We start from the raw sequence: 19516 nt of genomic DNA, 5'->3' as shown, positions 1-19516 counted from the left end.
CCTCATCCTCTAATGCTCGATCTAGCCCCTTTGTGTGACCTTATAGGATCCGTCCAATTAGGCTTTGGCCTAGTTTACTAGTCCAAAGATCGTAAGTACCTCTAGCTATGGCAAAACGATGACCCAAATGTCCGGACTTAATTATCTCCATAATTTGATCCAATTATATATCTAGTAATTGCACACGACGAAGACATAACTCCTTCAATCTCCCACTTGTCTGAGACAAGGGTGTAATATTCAAATTCCTTAAGTCAATATGTGTCGATTTGATAATATGATTGCATTACATGTCGAGATCATATTAATCTACAAATCGTTACTTGAAATCTGAGTTAGAATTACAAAACCAAATGATTACTGAGTAATGCATTTGAACGCGGCCACGTATTTTCTGAATTCTCCCTCTTCAAGCGGCCATGACACATTTCCTAATTTAATAGGTAGACTCTATCCAATCTTGTGGCAACAAGCCTCCCACTCAACTTCTGAAATGACCGGGAAACACCCTTTATAATCTCCAGTTATGGGCAGACGTTTGAGTGTACCACAACCATAACATCCATTGAATGAAATCATGTTCCACTTATGTCAAAGGAATCCACTAATATATATGGAAGCTCTATACTTGAACTTCAAAGTAGGTCAATAGTTCGATCATGCATCATTCATGCATATCCAAGTGATTGAACGAGCATCACTATGCCCCTATAGCCCATGAAACTGCGCTATCCAATCAATCTTACATGCTAGTCCTTTTGTTGAAATCATTTATGCCCACTTTAATGATCTTGAATTAGGAACTTAAATAATATATGAATTTTATTCACCTGTGGGGTTTCAATTCACCAGGTCATCAACCTGATGAGCCCATCAATTTATAATTATTTTGGACATTTTATTTAATTTCCAAAACCACAATTAAATAAGAGAAATAATTATTTCTAGTTTAAACATAATTCTGCAAATTGATGTATTTCTCATGTAATATGTTTTCTCAAACATACACAACTTAAAATACATAATTTGCTTCAATCCAAGACTTTAATATAACTTTCATACCTTTGTCTATGGAAGGGGTTTAGTAATTTCTCACTCATAATGTAACTTTGCTGAACATGACCTCCCGCTGGTCAATGATCTCATAACTTAGGCGATATCTCATATCCATTTGTTTGGATTTGTGATGTGACCCTGGCTCCTTTGTTCTTGGGCAAAGGTGACCCTTTAGTCATATGACATTTTAATCCGAACTTCCTCTAAAACTATCCGACTATAGCTTAATACACAAATTCTGACATTGAGCATGCAATAGTGCTCTGCTTTGAACTCTTCAAGCTCACTGTACTTCTCCATACTGACAAAATTATGCATCTAGATCAACTTCTAGAATCATCTTGCCTGTTTGGAATAACTTGCATCCGTAAAACTTTTTGATTACTTGTTTACCTTTAACACCATAAACTAGAAAAATTCCTTTAGCGCTTCTCAAGCACTCAAGGATTTGTTCTAAATAACTCACCATATGCTTATTCTGTATTTGCTTGAAACTTGCTACACATGCACAAGTCATATGTAACAACTTGCTTTGTACATTTCATGGCATATGTAATGGACCCTTTTGCAGAAGCATAAGGTACACTACCTTTACAACTCAACTCTACTAGCTTTTAAGGCACTGAGTTTTACTAAGTGTAAAACCATGAGACATAGGAAGAGATCCTCTCTTTGAGTCTTGCATCTTGAACTTGTCAAGAACCTTATCAACATAAGTCTCTTGATTAGGTGATCCAGTCATCCTTCAAGATTCACTTTGTGGATTTTGATTCCCAATATGTACTCAACATCTGCTAAGTCTTTCATATTTCTAACCACTGCTTGACTCATTCAAGCATTGATATATTATTTCATATGAACTATATGTCAACTACATACTAGACTAAGAAGACCAATTGCTCCCACTAAACTTCTTTTCTCTACAAGAATTCTTTCGTTCTTTCAAGGTAATCAAACTGTTTGATTGCCTAATCGAAATGAATGTTCCAACTCCCTGATGCTTACTTCAATCCATAAATGAATTTCTGAAGTTTGCAAAACTTTCTAGGAATTTCTGGATTTCAAAACTCTAAAGTTGTATCATATACATACCATCCATCAAGAACATTTCACGATGGTGATTTTGATTTCCATAACTAGAATAATCCAAATAGGCTTACATTACTTAACAGGTTTGACCCTATTTGTGAGACTATCATGGACTAACACATCTTTACAGACATGGAGTTCATTCTAGATATCTTGGCTTTAAGCCACTTCCTGAGTTGGCACTTGTCCAAAGCTTGCTAGTAGGTAAAGGTTCCAACTATTCTAATAGGAAAATTTTAGAATCCACCTTTTACTTGAATTTCAACAAACATTTTGTTTTGATCCTAAGTAACCTACGATAGGTATGAGCGACAATAGAATTATTCTCTTCAAATCTTTGAAGCCTTTCATTCTAGTAGGACGATAGAAGTCTCGCTAGTTGAATTAGCTTGCTTCGACACATGTTTTATCAAATTAGCTGATTTCATGCGCCTTCGTCTCTAATGTAGTGTTATCCACATCCATTTGTTGCTCGTCTCGAATCTCATCGAGATCTACTTTACTCCCACTTGGCTTTGTAGGAAGACATTTCTTTCTATAAAGACACTATCGCGAGCAACAAACATTTTGTTTCTACGCGATTGTAGGAATAATACCTCTGATTTAGGGTTTATTATGCCATATTTGTAAACATTTTACATAGATTTCATATTCCCTTAATCCTGTTTAGAAAAGATAACTTTGGAACATTTCCAGTCCATAACTCTTATGACATCTTTCTACTGCTTTGGTTAAGTTTCTGTTTAGTATATTCGCAATTGTTGTTGTTCTAATGCATATTCTCAAAACGATATTTGTAAATCATTAAATCTTGGATCGAACCATGACAAGCAAAGTTTGATCCCTGCTTTCAACATACATTTTAATTGTAATGTTCCTGGATTGTAAACTAATTCAATAATTCCTTTAGATGATCATTTGTTTTGAGTTAAATATTTATCACAACACTCATATTGTAGTGCTAGATTATTTATCTCAAACTTGATTTTACATTTCATTTTGGAATTTTAAACATTTCAATGATTCCAGCTTTTATTTCATTAAGTAATTATCAACATATTAACTTAAATCGTTAATAAGAGCAATGAAATAATTAAATCTCTTGCTAATTTTGAATTTAATGGTACACATACATCATATGAGTTCCATAAGAGCAATTTAGCTCTTTTACCCTTTTGACTAAAAGGTAACTTGGTCATTTTTCATTATCAAGCATGACTTCTAATTCTCAAGTGATTCATAATCACATAAGAGTAAGAGTCCATCCATAACTTTGGATGTGCAAATGGTTTATGTGACCTAACCTTACTTTGTTATAAGTAAGTTTATTTCGAGTCATCTAAATTTACTTTTGTGATCTACTTATATCAATGTCATAAAACAAAATTAACTCATATCTAGCAAAATGAAAACAATTTATTACCTTGATCATGGATCAACATTTGTCCAAGCCAAGTAAAACCAAATCAGTATTCAAAACAAGAAAACCGAAATATTGTCTCATCAAAAAACTGGAAATTGTTCTAAATGTCATGATAAACTAATCAAAAAATAAAACTATGAAGCTATTTCTGGCGAGTTAAATACTCCTAGTGCACCTTCAAGCTCCATTTCCTTGCTAGCTTCACTTGTTTGCAGTTCCTGCATAACATCACAATGTTAAGCACTGCAACTTGGTATCACATACCTTAGTGAAAGTTAAAATGTTTATAGCATTATACTTGAGGTTGATGCTCCATTCTTCTTCTTGAGGAAATCAAGGTATTTCTGGCAATTGTGTTTCCAATGGCCCTTCTTCTTGCAGTAAAAGCATTCACTCTCACTTGCAGCCTTGGGTTTTGGATTCGCCTTAGGCTTTTCAGGAGCCTTGGCAACTTGCTTGCCCTTACTCTTGGCACTGGCCTTTTGCCCTTTCTTCTTGAACCCCTTTCCCTTTTGAATCATAAGAACTTCCTTCTTAGGTTCCTTAGGGATTTGTTTCTCAGCACTAATTAACCAGCATTGCATGCAATTGATTCATAGTCTTTGCAGTGGCAGTCATGTTAAAATTCATGATAAACTGGTTGAAACTTTCTGGAAGTGAGTGGAGAATGATGTATGTTGCCAAATCATCACTATATGGGTACCCCAGTTTCTCCATACTTTGAATTAGGCCGATCATTTTAAAAACATGATCATGAACTGTGGTACCCTTCTCCATCCTACAATCCAGAATCTCACGATGGAGCTCATACCTTTCAACTCTAGCTTGTTTCTTAAACAAAGCTTTGAGTTCTTCTATGATTGAGTAGGCATCCTGGTCCTCAAAACGCTTTTGAAGACTAGGCTCCATGGTAGCAATCATTAAGCAAGTGATAGGCATAGCTCTATCATGAGCTTCCTTGTGCTTCTTGATCTCTGCCGCAGTAGGATTTTCTGGCAGAGGTCCTGGTAATGGGGTATCAATGACATCCTCTCTACCTTCAGATTTCAGAACAAGCCTTAGCATTCTTTCCCAGTTGGAAAAGTTTTCCCCTGTCAACCTATCCTTCTCAAGGAATGGTTGAAGATTGTAAATGTTGCTGTCATTGTTATTACGGCTACCCATCTATGTCAAAATAAGGCAAAGTTTAATAATTATGTTTAATTAAATTAAAGTACCATAAATGAATTAATAAGGTAACTTTAAAGCACTTTATTCAATAATTAAATGATCCCAATTGAATTTTAAGTGATTCCAAGACCCTTTATTCGTGCAATCATTGACTGGACTTTGGCCCTACCACCAACCATTACATTTTCAAGGTGAGTAAACTCTTTACTGATTACAACTCTTGTAACTCTTGGTTGAATAATTAACCATCACATGTTTAATTATTACCTTTAGCTTCAAGGTTCTAAACTTTATCTTTAGGTAACCTTGTTGAGTATAACCAATTAAAAGTGTAAAATTTGTTTTACCCCCACTCCCCAATGATAAATATGACGCCCAGCTTTGGCATGACCCATCATAAATGTCAAAGGTTTCATCGGGTTTTTAATTGGAAAAGCTGCCTCAATATTACTTGGACCTAGATTTATTATGTTGTGATTATTTAGTGAACTCTAGCGCATCATCAATCAACATAAATAAAATCTAACATGCATAATCTACTAATGCAATAAAACATGACATAGTATGGCCCCTTAGTCCTAAGAAAACTAGAAATAGAAAAATGCTCCCACTTGAATCATCATGGATAGTCATCCACCTAGCTCCTTTGGGCCTTCACTTCATGGGCTTCTTTGGGCTAACACCATTTAAATGACTATTCTATTTACATGTAATAAAAGTTATAAAAATACTTAACGGTACGCAGACCGTATTTAGATTACAAAAATACTTCACGATGCGCAGATCGTATTTAAGAATCTATGGGCCACACTAGTCTATATATATCAACATAATATCATATATTATAAAAGTGCCATATAATAAATCACTCAACATGTCTGTCTAAACTATAACATCGAATGATCATAATAAAGACAACGCATTTCCTAAAATATTTTATATTTTAATCATAATTAGATAATATCATATATTATTCATGACGGTTCATAAAATATCATATATTTAATTTAATCATGAGATAAAATCAAATCATATTTTAATCTAGAATGATAAATCATATTTAATCTTCCATGATTATCCTAATAAATTTAGGAGATTCTATCCTAATTACTAGCCAATCAAATAATTTTAAAATCAATTACATCCTAATCTAATTATGGGATAATCACATTATTTAAATCAATTATTATCCTTTTAGAATATGCTCAGAATATCCTAAACATTCTTATCCAAAATTAACCACTTTAATTTAGGACAATGACCAATTTAACAACTTAAATATGGATAATATCAAATATAACAACTTTTGAATATTTGATTTTATCCTAAAATAAAATATTTTATCCAAATAAAACCAATTTTATCTTTTAAAATAAAAGATCATATTTTCAAAATATTTTAACTTATCCAAAATAAAACCGATTTTATCCCATAATTCATAATTATCTTGAAATAATTTTTCAAAATAAGATAATTTTTTTTTTTGAAAAACCGTGACTGCACGGTTGCTGCCCACCGTGGTTGGCTAGCCGGAGCTAGCCACGGTGGCTGGCTGCTTCGCAGCAGCCACTGCCGCAAGGCAGCAGCAAACAACAGCAGAGGCAGCCACGGGAGCAGCGTGCAACGCTTGCACAGCTGCTGCCTCAGCCACCAAGACCGCCGCCCTCCCCTTTCTTTCCCTTCCCTTCCCTCTTGGACCAGCACTTGGTCGGCAGCCACTGTGGCTACGCCACCCAGCCGCGGTTGCCGACCTCAAATATTTTTTTTTTTTTTTGTGTTTTTAATTTAATTAAAATAACATTTATCCTAATTAAATTAAATCAGTCCATAAGATTGAAATTAAATCATATTCAACTTTAAAATTAGGGTTTATCATAAAATTAATCCCAATTTAATTCTAACTTTTAAAATTAAATCTATGATCATACATAAAACGTTTTTATGCATAAACCAATAAAATTAAAATTATGAAACATAAAACAAATCGAATTAAAACAAAATCAAGCACAAAAATCATATTTTAGGGCTAGGATTTTCGAAATTATTCGAAATTAGGGTTAGGGGTTCGAAAAATTCGAACATATTAGGGCTAAAATTCGGTCCTCTTCATGGCTATTTGAGCATAATTAAATCGCATTTAATCTATTCTAAAAGTTTAATCACATTAAATATAACAATTGAACCATAATTAAATTAATTTCTCCCTCTTAATTGATTATAAAATCAACATGGACATCAAATAATCGTATTATTATGATCTAGCGCGTTCATGCAAGAGGCTAACTGATACCACTGTAGGAGTTTATAGGTACTACGCAGCGGAAATAATATGAATCATATTCAATTAAGCACCTAATCCCAAGAATCACATGCATAACACACAAGACACATAATCATACCTTTGAAGCGTGAATTCCACGTAGCTATTCGACAGGCAAATCAGGGAGAGAATAGAGCCCCAAGTGTTGCTCCTCTACTTAGTCCACGAGATTCGAACGAGTCGTCCACCAATACTAGATTGGTCGAGTGATTGAGGAAAAACCGCGATCACCACCTTTTCAAACAACCGACCACCGCACGAACCACCACCACCACGAGACACCACCGTGCGCCAAGGAGGAAGAGAGAGCCGTGAGAGAGAGGACTTTGAGAGGGGTTGGGTTTCGTGTTTGCTAATTCGGGTTTGATCAAAAGAACAGTAAACTGCTTACATGCAAACCTAGGCACCTAGTCTTTTTATAATCTCATTATAATTAGACTAGGGCACGAAGCCCAAAACCCTCTAATCCAATCCATATGGCCGGTCACCTAGAGTGATGAGGCCCATGATGGGCCTCGTCCTCTAATGCTCGATCTAGCCCCTTTGTGTGACCTTATAGGATCCGTCCAATTGGGCTTTGGCCTATTTTACTAGTCAAGAGATCGTAAGTACCTCTAGCTATGGCAAAACGACGACCCAAATGTCCGGACTTAATTATCTCCATAATTTGATCCAATTATATATCTAGTAATTACACATAACGAAGACATAACTCCTTCACCAGTGGCTTTTGAAGGGAGTATTGGCACCCCTCAAATGCCCAGCAGTTCAAAACCGGTGGCATAAGGGGGTTTTGAACCGGTGGGGATTTGCCTTTTACTACTAGTGTGGGACTTGAAAAAAAATCTAAAGTCTAATGACTTGGTTGGAAGGAGAAAGTAAGGATATGAAGTATATGGATTTGCACAAGGATGAAGCGTTGGATTGTAAAGGATGGAGGAGCAAGGAAGATTTTCGTCAATGACTACACTAAATAATCACTTTTGGTTTATATAGCCGACCCCACTTATGGGATTAAGGCTTTGGTTGATGACTGATTATTCCAATCAATTGTACCATATGTGAGAAAAGTATTGTATTCACTGGCTGCTAGATCTTTAAACATGATGAAGTGGTTGATTTTGTGCGGTCTTTAAATTACCATATCCTCTAGCTCAAGGTTGCACTAACTACTAACTATTGATTCTCAAGCCAAATAGATTTGAGCTCTGTAGAATGCTAGGCTTGTTTTTAGATATGGCTACAATATAAAATTGAGTAACTTGTTATAGTAGCTAATCGTAAGTCATTTGGTGATCAAAATTGTAAATTTTCTTTTTTCATTTTTTTAAAATGTAAAATTACAAGTCACTAATGAAATATTTGTGTTTTATGTATATATTCAAGTGTTTGCTGGTCAGTTTAGGTGAAAAAAGAAAAAAATTATTAGGCATAAAAGGCACCGGCTCATAGGCCAAACCAGTGCCCACTGGTTTGGCATTTGAACTGATGCCTTTTATAACAAAAGGGCACTGGTGCTTTTATCTTTTGGTTTTAGCACCAACCATATCAACACCAGTTCAAAACTAGTGCCTTGAGGGGGGTTTTGAATCGATGTCCATTTAGTTTTTTCAATTAGCGGTACTTATTGGAATCTTCTCAATAAATAAATTACTAATTTTCAAATATTTGTATACTGATTGATGATAAAAGATATATTATTGGTCAAAGTTTTGCATCGATATAAGTACCCAATCAATATAAAACATTTAAATAAAAATAGGAGCATGGAAGTAAAAAAAAGATGAATTGAACACAACTTAAATAAACGGAACTTTCAAAATCAAATAAAACCGTGTATCGCACGAGATCAGTTACATTCGATACGGATCTCGAATAATATGCAGCCGGGGCTTCACTAGCCGCCTATCATATCTTTTACAAATTCCACCTTTTATGACTGCATGAATGACAAAACTTCTTGACTTCTACTACCTCCAATTCCTTGTACTAGTCTTCATCCATAATTTCATTTAGAAACGTATTGTTGTTCTCCCCTCATTCATTATTCTCTCTCACTCTCTCTTTCTCTCTCTCTTTCATAGAAGAACATTATTACTATGACTACTTCTCCATTTTCATCAATACCCTTAGAAAATTTTCCATTCTCAATGACAAACATTATTCCAATTTCTCATCATACACCCATCTCTTCTTCTTCTTCGTCGTCTTTGATTGATGTTTACAAGAATGGACTAATTGGGATAAAGACGACGAATACAAAGACTGAGCTAGGAATGGAGATGGATATGGATTTTCAACATGATCATGGAAAAAGATTAGCTCCTAATGAATATGTCGGATCGTCGAGTGGCGGAATCAAAGAGAACAAGAAAGATAATAAGGAGAAAATGAAATTGAGAAGGCATAGGTATGCTTTTCATACAAGGAGTCAAGTTGATATACTTGATGATGGTTATCGTTGGAGAAAATATGGGCAAAAGGCTGTCAAGAACAACAAATTTCCTAGGTAATTTTATACTGCATTACTCCATATTTAATTTATCAATCGATCAATTCTTGTAAATTTAATTTTAACTATGTGATTTTTTTTCACAACAATAACTATGTGATTTGTTACAATTAGTATCAATAATCAATTTGAATCAATAAAGGATAGTTTAAGCAATAACGCAACCCCAATCATTAAAATTTAATTTAAAGCTACAAAATAAATAAGTTCATGTATGAGTACATTGGTGAATGATTGATAGTCAATTTAAATCAAATTACGCCATTTTCTCTTCACTTGATGTTTATTGAAATTAAATAATTTTCCTTCAATTATTTCTACTGATTCAAAATTATCATTGTAATGAATTGCTAATATATTTATTCTTTTTTTAAAACATGTTTTTAATGAATATAACTTAATTTTGTTAAAATAAATGTATTTAACTTAGGTGGTGATTTGAACTTAAATTAAATATACATAGTGTAATCACTTAAATTATTTTAATCAACTATGTGAAAAAAATGAAAAAAAAAAAAAAAAAAAAAAAATTGGCAGTTGCCGATTAGCAAAGTATTTAGAGTAATACTCAAATTACGTTCAAAAAAAAAAAAAAAAAAAAAAAGAGTAATACTTAAATTTTATTTCAGTATTTTTGAATGTTTTAATATTTGGAATGATTAATAAATTTTGTCAAAAAAGGGAAGAAATCTTTTAAAAATAAATATTTTTTTTACACATGCTTTCACTTTTGTGACCAAAAAAACACCTGAGGTTCATGAAGATTCTACGATCATCTTTCTATCTAATTGTGCTTCGATGACTCAAAGAAATTTCTTATTTATGATATTCTACAAATTAAAGGTAGAATTATTAGCCGGTTAATTTGGTAATAAAATTTACCAACTTTAAGCTACAATTGGAGTTGTTTTATTTGCACCAATCTAATTGGTTATTAATTATATTAAGTCTTGTAGCTCATGCTAACCCTCTTGAATGCGTGCTATCTTTAGCATGAAAATGATGGATTCTAAATATATCATTTCAAGAAGAAAATGAAGAAGGCTATCTAATCAAGGAACTTGTAATTGGCATAATATGCATAATCAGCTATATAAATCCTCGATAATAACCAATGACTTTGATACGGCATAATGAAATTTGAACCAACCAATAAGAGTGTGTTCTTTTTGCTTTACACTATAAGATTATTGTCTCATTAAATCTATTTGATGACTTTGATATTGCAACCTAGAATTAGTAGAATGTGAACTAACTAATAAGAGTGTGTTCATTGCACATTTTATTTGTAACATAAGTGTCTTATTTAAATCTATTAAAACCTTTGTTTCAAAAATAAAAAATCTATTAGAACCTAAAAAAAACAATCTATTAGAACCTAGTAATTGTTATCAGTCTAAATCTGAAACATCCTTTATTAAGTTTGCTCTAAACTAAACGTAGTAATTATTATCCCGGTCCTAGCACATACAAAGTATAACCTTAAAATGGGTAAATTTGATAACAACAAACTATTATATTTATCATTTTACATTCATAATTATTATTGTTATATTATTATTATTATTATTATTATTATTATTATTATTATTGGGTGGGAGAACAGAAATGAGATAAATGGGTGTATACTGTATAGGGACGTAGGGCTACTTAGTAGAAGGCATAGATGGATGCAAATCGGAAAATTTATTCTGTTATGATAGCATATCTAGGTAATCTTTAGAAATGCATAGTTACCTATGCCCTTGTGGGTAAGATAACTTGCCATATGTTCAAATTTTTATTATTTCAGATGAGAAATAGTGTTACATTAATAGTCCATCCGTCTCTAAAAAATTTCTTGCTTTAACTTTATTCTGTGAGACAATCACCCTTCAGATAAGGTTTTGTGTAGAACGGACTCATGTGAGTCCAGTTTATAACATTCAAACACACCACCTCCATTTTCCTTATGCTAAACTTACCACTTTAGTGATTAAATTTTTTTGTATGATTGGACTCACGTGAGTCCGTTCTACACAATACTTTTCCCACCCTTCAATACAAAAAGCTTTTAAAAATGGATTGCTCTACTTTTACCCAAAAAAAACCATTTGCATGAACGTCAATTTTGTCAACTTACTATGGCAAATGACTACGTAGTATTGTTTTAAGTAATGTTTTAAATAGTAGTAAATAATTATTATAACCATAACAATAAAAACAATTTATATACATGCAGGTTGAAGGTGAGCAAAAAAACTACCCTTTGAATATACCTAATTCTATGTACATCCGGGTGAATAAAAGAGTTGCCATAACAGTAGCTAAATTGAAATTAAGTACCACCTAGAAATCCCATGAAATTTTTAAATTGGGGTTGTTTAATTTCAATCTAATTTCAACTTAATTACTACCCGTAAAAAAAATTAAAAAAAAAAAAAAAAAAAAACTTAATTACTAGAATCTGTGGATGTTAGATATTAATTGACTAATGTATGGAAAAGTACACATTGAAAAATCTGTCATCGAAACAAAAAAAATTCTAAAATCAATTCATAAGTCTATTTAGCAATCCATTTTTATCCAATTTGATGTACCCTATGTCTTTATTTTATGAGTCAATAACTAATGAAATTTTATGTGGCTTGGTGTGACCAATTTGTGCGATGAGCATGAACCTCTCAAAAATAATTTATTTCCCTCGGAAATTTTGTCGCAAATTTCCCCAAAATGAAGCTCCAATCCATGACCTTTATGATTTACAAATTAAATTGACATCTTCAACAAAAATTAAATTATTTGTAGAATAATTATTGTACATTAGAGGTGAAGCTACCCAAAATTAATCTAAAAATTACCCTAGTATTGATCACTTATGAAATACGGAATATCTTATATAGATAAATTACTTACTTTACAAGAAATTTACCCTGTTCAAATCATTCAATTCATAATGTATAAATCTATAAACTAACATTAATTACCATCTATAAAATTAATCTCTTAAAAATTACAAAGTACTATATATCTTAAGTTATAACAAAAATGATTACAAGTTATATACTTACTCCAAAAACATATAGTTACCTTAACTTTAGTTAAAATTGATATTTATCCTAAAATGGATAATTGTACACCAAAATTACTATACACATGATGTACCCAAAAGTTTATGCATCGTGTTCGTTCCTCCCGGCACGTACACTACATGCATTTTGTGATTTTGTCCACGCCACTAGTTGTGACAACCGTAAACTTCACAATACCGGCTGTCCGGTGGAAAACCCATGCTCGATGCTCCGATCCTAGGTGGTACGTGGCAGCATTCCGATGCCTCACTCTCACAAGTCACAATCAAAGCTTTCCTTCTGGCTATCTCTATAGCTAATAATTGAGTATTCGTATCACTAATCAGTAATCACCCAAGCAACCCCTAACAATTAGATAGCGTGCGCATGCAGGACAACTTACGTCATTTACCATGTAATGAGAGTCAATATAGAGTCAGTTTCCGTACTCTTTCCTGAAATTGAATGTAGGGAGCGTGAGCATGTAGGAGGCCAGGGTTGGCGGGTAGGGAAGCCAATAATTATGGGATCAGATAGCTAAGCAGTAAGCACCTTGCAAAAGTTACTAATTCAAGTCTTTATTACTAGTATTATTATTAGTTAGGCCAACTCCCAGAAAAACGTCAATTTCAAACATACACTACAATCACTTAGTCTGTGAGTCAGGTATAAAGATGGCAAAAACTGACCTGGCCAACTCGAACCGAACGGACTTTTAAAAAATCCGACGATTAAGATTTTAATTCAAGTAATAATGTAACGTGATTAAAATTTGAAATAGACCTGATCCGACCTCACTAATTAAACCTGACCCAATAGTCCGAATTGACTCATTGAGTATACCTTGCTTGCTAATGAAATGTATAGTTGGCACAATTTAAGGCAATGCATGCACACCTAATAGCAAGAGACACCTTTTCACACATCAGTACATCACATTTGCTAACATGTTTCATGTGTGTCATATTACAACGGTCAACGGATGTACAAATGATACGTTAGTAAAAAGATTTTGCGTAATACAAATTCAATATCTTATTCATCCAAAATCGATTCTAGCTGAACTAACTAATGGTAAAAGCTTGGTCTCATAATAGTATTAGTAATTCAAGGTCGTGATAGGGTAAAAAATTCCCTTTACGTTCCCTCTCCCGAACTCTTAATAAGTTTGACTTTTAAAGTTAGACTGAATTGATATGTAAGAGATATTGTTTTATTATTATTTTTCTATTTACCTACCTTAACTCTGTAAATAATAAGAGTTAATTATCCAATTAAGAATTGATGCATATTTAATAATTGTGATGGCAGAAGCTATTACCGATGTACTCATGGAGGGTGTAACGTAAAGAAGCAAGTGCAAAGACTAACAAAAGATGAAGAAGTCGTGGTAACAACTTATGAAGGAGTACATACACATCCAGTTGAGAGGTCTACTGATAATTTCGAACATATTTTGAAGCAAATGCAGATTTACGTCCCTCCTTAGATATACTTTAAATTTTCCATAATTAGTTATATCAAAATTCACACAAGATCAACCAAAAATATTAAAATGGAAGATCTTTATAATTACTCTATCTCTCTCTTTTTTTCCCTTTTTTTTTTTTTTTTTTTTTTTTTTTTTTTTTTGTGTTGACAAATAACTATATTAAAGTCATATATACACATAAGTCATAACTATGTTTGAGCTTGACCAACAATTGTCAAACCTGCCTTTGTTTTTTTATACACCTTTAACTTATTTGTCACTTGGAAAAAAATTGAAAGAGTAGAATCAAACTTTTATGCATGATACTCATTTAAATTTGTTTAAGATTAGTTCATATATTCCCCTCAATCTAGTACATAGATTATGAACTTTGTTTGTTGGATTATTGTGGACTTCTAGTATATTTGTTATTTGATATACAAGTCATTCATTATATAGGGAAAGCTCTTTTTCCTTATTCAAAACGCATGTACATGGTTCAATGGCGGCTTGGCTCCATCGGCTCGATTTGCTTATCAACTAGTCACATTTTGAAGCATCCGATGTGATTTAATTTTAATTTACAAATAGTTGTGCGTGCTTTAGTTTATACCTAGCCTCCATCATTCTTCTAAAATGAGGTTGTGATCGATATTGTTACATAACCATTATTTTGAGCAATGTAAATATACTTCTTCTTCTTTCTTTCTTTCTTTTTTTATTTTTTATTTTTTATTTTTATTTTATTTTATTTTATTTTATTTTATTTTTATTTTAATTTTTCTTAAATTTTTAATTTTTATTATTATTTTTTTTAATTTTTTATTAACACTTTAGGATGTCAAATGTACATGAACCGGTGCAATTATGCTATATATATACACCAAGGACTGGATAGTGGATACTATATTCATCATAAATCATGATGTTCCAGCAACCTAAATGACTATTTTATTTATTTATTTATTTTTTTTAATTTTTTTTTATCTTGATTAATTAAATTCTATTCTACACTTACAAATTTGATTGTGATGGTTTCCAACAACCAAAGACAAAGTTTACGACAAGTATGTGACAATGAATAACATGAAATAAGAAATAATAATGTATACTAATTCCTCTGTTTATTTTGTAATAATCGCAATACTATGACTTTAACTCTATTCATATGCTTAGTTTAACGGTGAGTTTAACTCTACTCTTAAAAAAACATATAAAATATTATTAGATTAGTGTTTATGTATATTTCAATAGATGAAGGGTTTTTATACTTTATATAATACATTATAATTACAAATATTAATGATTAAAGTTGTGCATCGGTATGTATATCGGTCAATTAATGTGTTGCGATTATTGTAAAACGGAAGGAGTACTATTCTATGCATTGATTTATATACAAGTTCAAAAAATTGAATATTCATCAATTTTAGACGACTTTTATAAATATAATAAATAATAATTATTGTACATATATCACCTAATTTATCTTGAATGATGCAGCTGCTGTACGAAGTGCGTACATTATTGTTGCCAACTGATGTAAGCTACAGAGTATTACGTTTCCAGGGTATCAACGTACGAAAACGCTTTATCACAAATTAGAATGCAAAATTTGAAACCAATTTATTTAAACTTAGCTGAGCTCTCTTTGAAAAATATCTCAATTACTATAGATTAGAAATATTCTAGTGTATTTCCGATTTTAGAAGGCTTATATGAATTATTAAGCTGGTAATAGTGTAACGTTATCAGGAAATTTAATTCTTTCTAAGAAGAATATCCAATCAATAATTTATGAGATTGATGGTAAATCTTTTGAAACAACAACTCTTTTCTTTGAATAACACAACATGACATGAGCCAGATATTAAAAACCAGTTCAGTGTCAATGATTTTCAACACGCTTAATAAAAAAAAGTCAACACAATACGTATAATTAAATAAGTTTGGTTAGCGTTGAGGTTCTCCAACCCTATTTCTGTCTTCAAACATGACCACAACACGATATGTTTTGCCAGCTCTAGTTATTTGTGTATAAAAATTGAATTAGAAATTTAAACGCAAAATAGACAAGCTAAGACACTGCCATATATCAACATAATACAAGCAATGTACATTAATACATAATGGGCCAATGGGGTCGATAATCTTTATTCTATTAGCTAACTCCTAATAAGGGGTTTACAATGAACCTAAAAATATTCTTATTTTTTGTACTCTTTTAATTAAGATTGCTATTGTACATGTTCTCTTTTTTCGAAATTTTAAAGCACTATCACATGCATTAAATCTAATCAAAATATTAGGGTAGGGCAACCTTGTAATCGATATTATCTACTGTATATATTTACGAAAATTAGGATATTGACATATTGTCTTGAGAGAAAACTATCAAAATGTATTGTTTGAGAGAAAACAATCATGATGTATTTTATGACTGACTTAGTATCGGTCTTTAATTTGTGTATAGTGTGTCGAGCACAAGTTCATTTTATAATTCTTACTCCGTATTTTGTACTGCGGAGATCAAAAGATAAGAAGGGCTAAAATTCCATATACAAATTATTAGAGATATATCCTTATCAAAGATAACACGATATGATGATAATAACAATGATACAAGTGATACATGATGTCTCTTTATATCTCTAATCCGATAAGCTCTTTCACAATGATCTGAATTATGTTGTTCATTCTTTTCTTTTCCTTAATTGATTTGTTTTTTTTTTATCTTTGATACGTTCACTGGCTATTTCATAGAAGCCATGCATTAAATAATACAAGCATTATACAAACTTTTAATCCTTATGAAATTGCAATTTGCTACTATTTCGAGTATTAATGATCGATTCGCGTATTTTGCACGTTAATTCACCGTATTGATGGTTTAGCTTCATGGGGTGGCTAACTACTGTGTTGAATTTGCAGTTTAATTATGCTGGTTGCTGGTTAATAGTAAACCTAAGTCAATTATTGCTCGGCGGATTTGATGAATTTTGCATATAGTTTTGTACGTTATTAATTATTTAAAAGGGGTTGAGACTTGAATCTAAAGTACTTATTAGCTCTAATGACTAAATAACTTCAAATTTTGGCCATGAAAATATATATATATTGTTTCGGGTGTACTCTGATGGAAATATCCGAATCACTAACAGCATTGCTGGAGTCTCGGGCTGCCTGCTAGGGTCTCGGGCTACCTGTTGGGACCTCTGGCTGAACCTCGAAAAACTCCGTCAGCACCACTGGAGGACCTAAATGAAAAACTTTCGAAATCTAAGACATGAACTGAAATAATGTTCTTAGTAATTGTTGATACATAATAACAGTTATTAAGCACCAAAATAAGTCCAGAGGGAAGTTTCAAGTGATAATTTCCAATAGCAAGTGCAACAACTTTTGCTCCATTTCCTACTCGAAGTGACACTTTCCCTTTTGCTAACTTCTTACTTTCTTTTAAGCCCTGCAAGTTATTAACAATGTGAGCACCACGACCGGTATCGAATACCCTAGTGGAAGATGAAGTAAGATTAATTTCTATAACAAAAACATCAAGTAACTCTTTACCTTCTGTTTTCACTGGTGTATTATGGGGACACCCTGGTGTGTGGCAAGGCCACCTACCACAATAGAAGCATTCGCTTCCTCTCAATTTCAGGTACTCCTCAGCATGGTTGAGTAATAGGTTAACTAATGTCACTGTCGATCCTTCATTATTATGAACGAGCTTGACTGTATCAAATCCATCGTGGAGTGAGAACAAGATAATGTCATGCGCGGAGTCATTATCAAACGGTCTCCCAAGGACATCCATCTGATTGAATAAATCAATCAGTTCATTGACATGGGCCCTTACTGACTGACTAGGCATGAGTTTCTTAGCCATTATCTTACAACGAACATTGTAAGTCTCATACCTTATGTTGTCAATCCAAGAGTAGTAAATCTGAGGGATCGAGTTAACGACTTCTCTTACGTTATAGTCGTTGATACCTCCACTTCCTAATGCCCCAATGCCACCTCGACAGATGGCACGAAGACATTCATGCAAGTTGGTCAACTCATAGTGCCTGAACCTTCTTTTCCAACAAGTTGGAATAGATTCTAAAATGAGATTCCTGATTTTCTCTGCATCCAAAACAATTTCCGCATGCCTTTCAGGAGTATAACCAATAGTATACTTGCTCTCAACAGGTATATATAAACGAGCTTCAAGCTTTTGGCTTTTGAGAAAATTTCTCAGCTTGTTCTCCCATTCCCTGAAGTTTATGAGATTTAGCCTTAAATTCAGTTTCGTTGGCAAAATAGTGTTGTCATTATAGTTTTTCATCTACAAACAAAAACAAAACGAGGCAAAGTTCAATAATTATGTTTAATACTTTTAAAGTACCATATGCGATTTAAATTTAGTAACTTTAAAGCATTTATTCAATGTTAATTAATCCCTTTTGAATTAAATGATTCCAAGATCCTTTATTTGTGCAATAATTGACCGGACTGCGGCCCTACCATCAATTATTACATTTTCAAGGTGAGTAAACTCTTTACTGATTACAACTCTTGTAATTCTTGGTTGAATAATTATCCATCACATGTTTCATTATTACCCTTAGCTTCAAGGTTCTAAACTCTTTAGGTAACCATGTTGAGTATAACAAATTAAATATGTAGAACGTGACCTACCTCAAAACGCCTAAGATAATGAGTGACACTCTGCTGAGGCCGACCCATCACTTAGGATCAAAGGGTAGTTGGGTATCTAATTTGGAAAAGCAACCTCAATATTACTGGGACCTAGATTCATTATGTTGTGATTAATTAGTGAACTCTAGCGCATCATCAAGCAACATAAATAAAATCTAACATGCATAATCTACTAATGCATAAATAAAAACATAACATAGTATTGCCCCTTAATCCTAAGAAAACTAATAAAGCAATAAAGGCTCCCACTTGAATCTTCATGGATCTCATCCATTTGCCTCCTTTAGGCCTTCACTCCATTGGCTTCTTGGATCAACTGCAACCTGTAATACTATTCTATTCAATCTACTACTTATATAAAATAAAATAAATTACAAAAATACTTAACGGTACACAGACCGTATTTAGATTACAAAAATACGTCACTATGCGCAAATCTTATTTAGAATCTATGGGTCATACTAGTCTATATATATAGCAATAAAAAATATCATATATTATAAAGTGCCATATAATAAATCACTCATCATGCTTTCCTAAACTACAACATCAAATGTTCACAATTAAGGAAACATGACTCCTAAATATCTCATATTTTAATTAATTACTGCAATTAGATTATATCACATATAATTCATGACCAATAATAAAATATCATATATTTTAATTTAGGTAAGAGATGGAATCAAATCTTATTTTAGCTATGGAAGATAAATCA

At 32.5% G+C, this 19516-nt stretch overlaps 1 protein-coding gene across 1 annotated transcript; it reads left to right on the top strand.

Moving 5' to 3' along the window:
* The first annotated feature begins 9150 nt into the window (after positions 1–9150).
* LOC145599237 (putative WRKY transcription factor 43) lies at positions 9151–14209 on the top strand. The gene is made up of 2 exons (XM_081655640.1): positions 9151–9567; positions 13932–14209. Exons 1-2 carry the CDS (start codon positions 9158–9160, stop codon positions 14107–14109), a joined length of 588 nt encoding a protein of 195 aa, XP_081511766.1. The 5' UTR covers positions 9151–9157; the 3' UTR covers positions 14110–14209.
* Positions 14210–19516: the final 5307 nt, after the last annotated feature.

The sequence above is a fragment of the Chenopodium album genome, chromosome 20 (genome assembly GCF_948465745.1).
Source record: "Chenopodium album chromosome 20, dcCheAlbu1.1, whole genome shotgun sequence".
NCBI lineage: Eukaryota > Viridiplantae > Streptophyta > Magnoliopsida > Caryophyllales > Amaranthaceae > Chenopodium > Chenopodium album.
The sequence above is the reverse complement of the archived record's forward strand: the minus strand, read 5'-3'. Positions and strand labels throughout refer to the sequence as shown.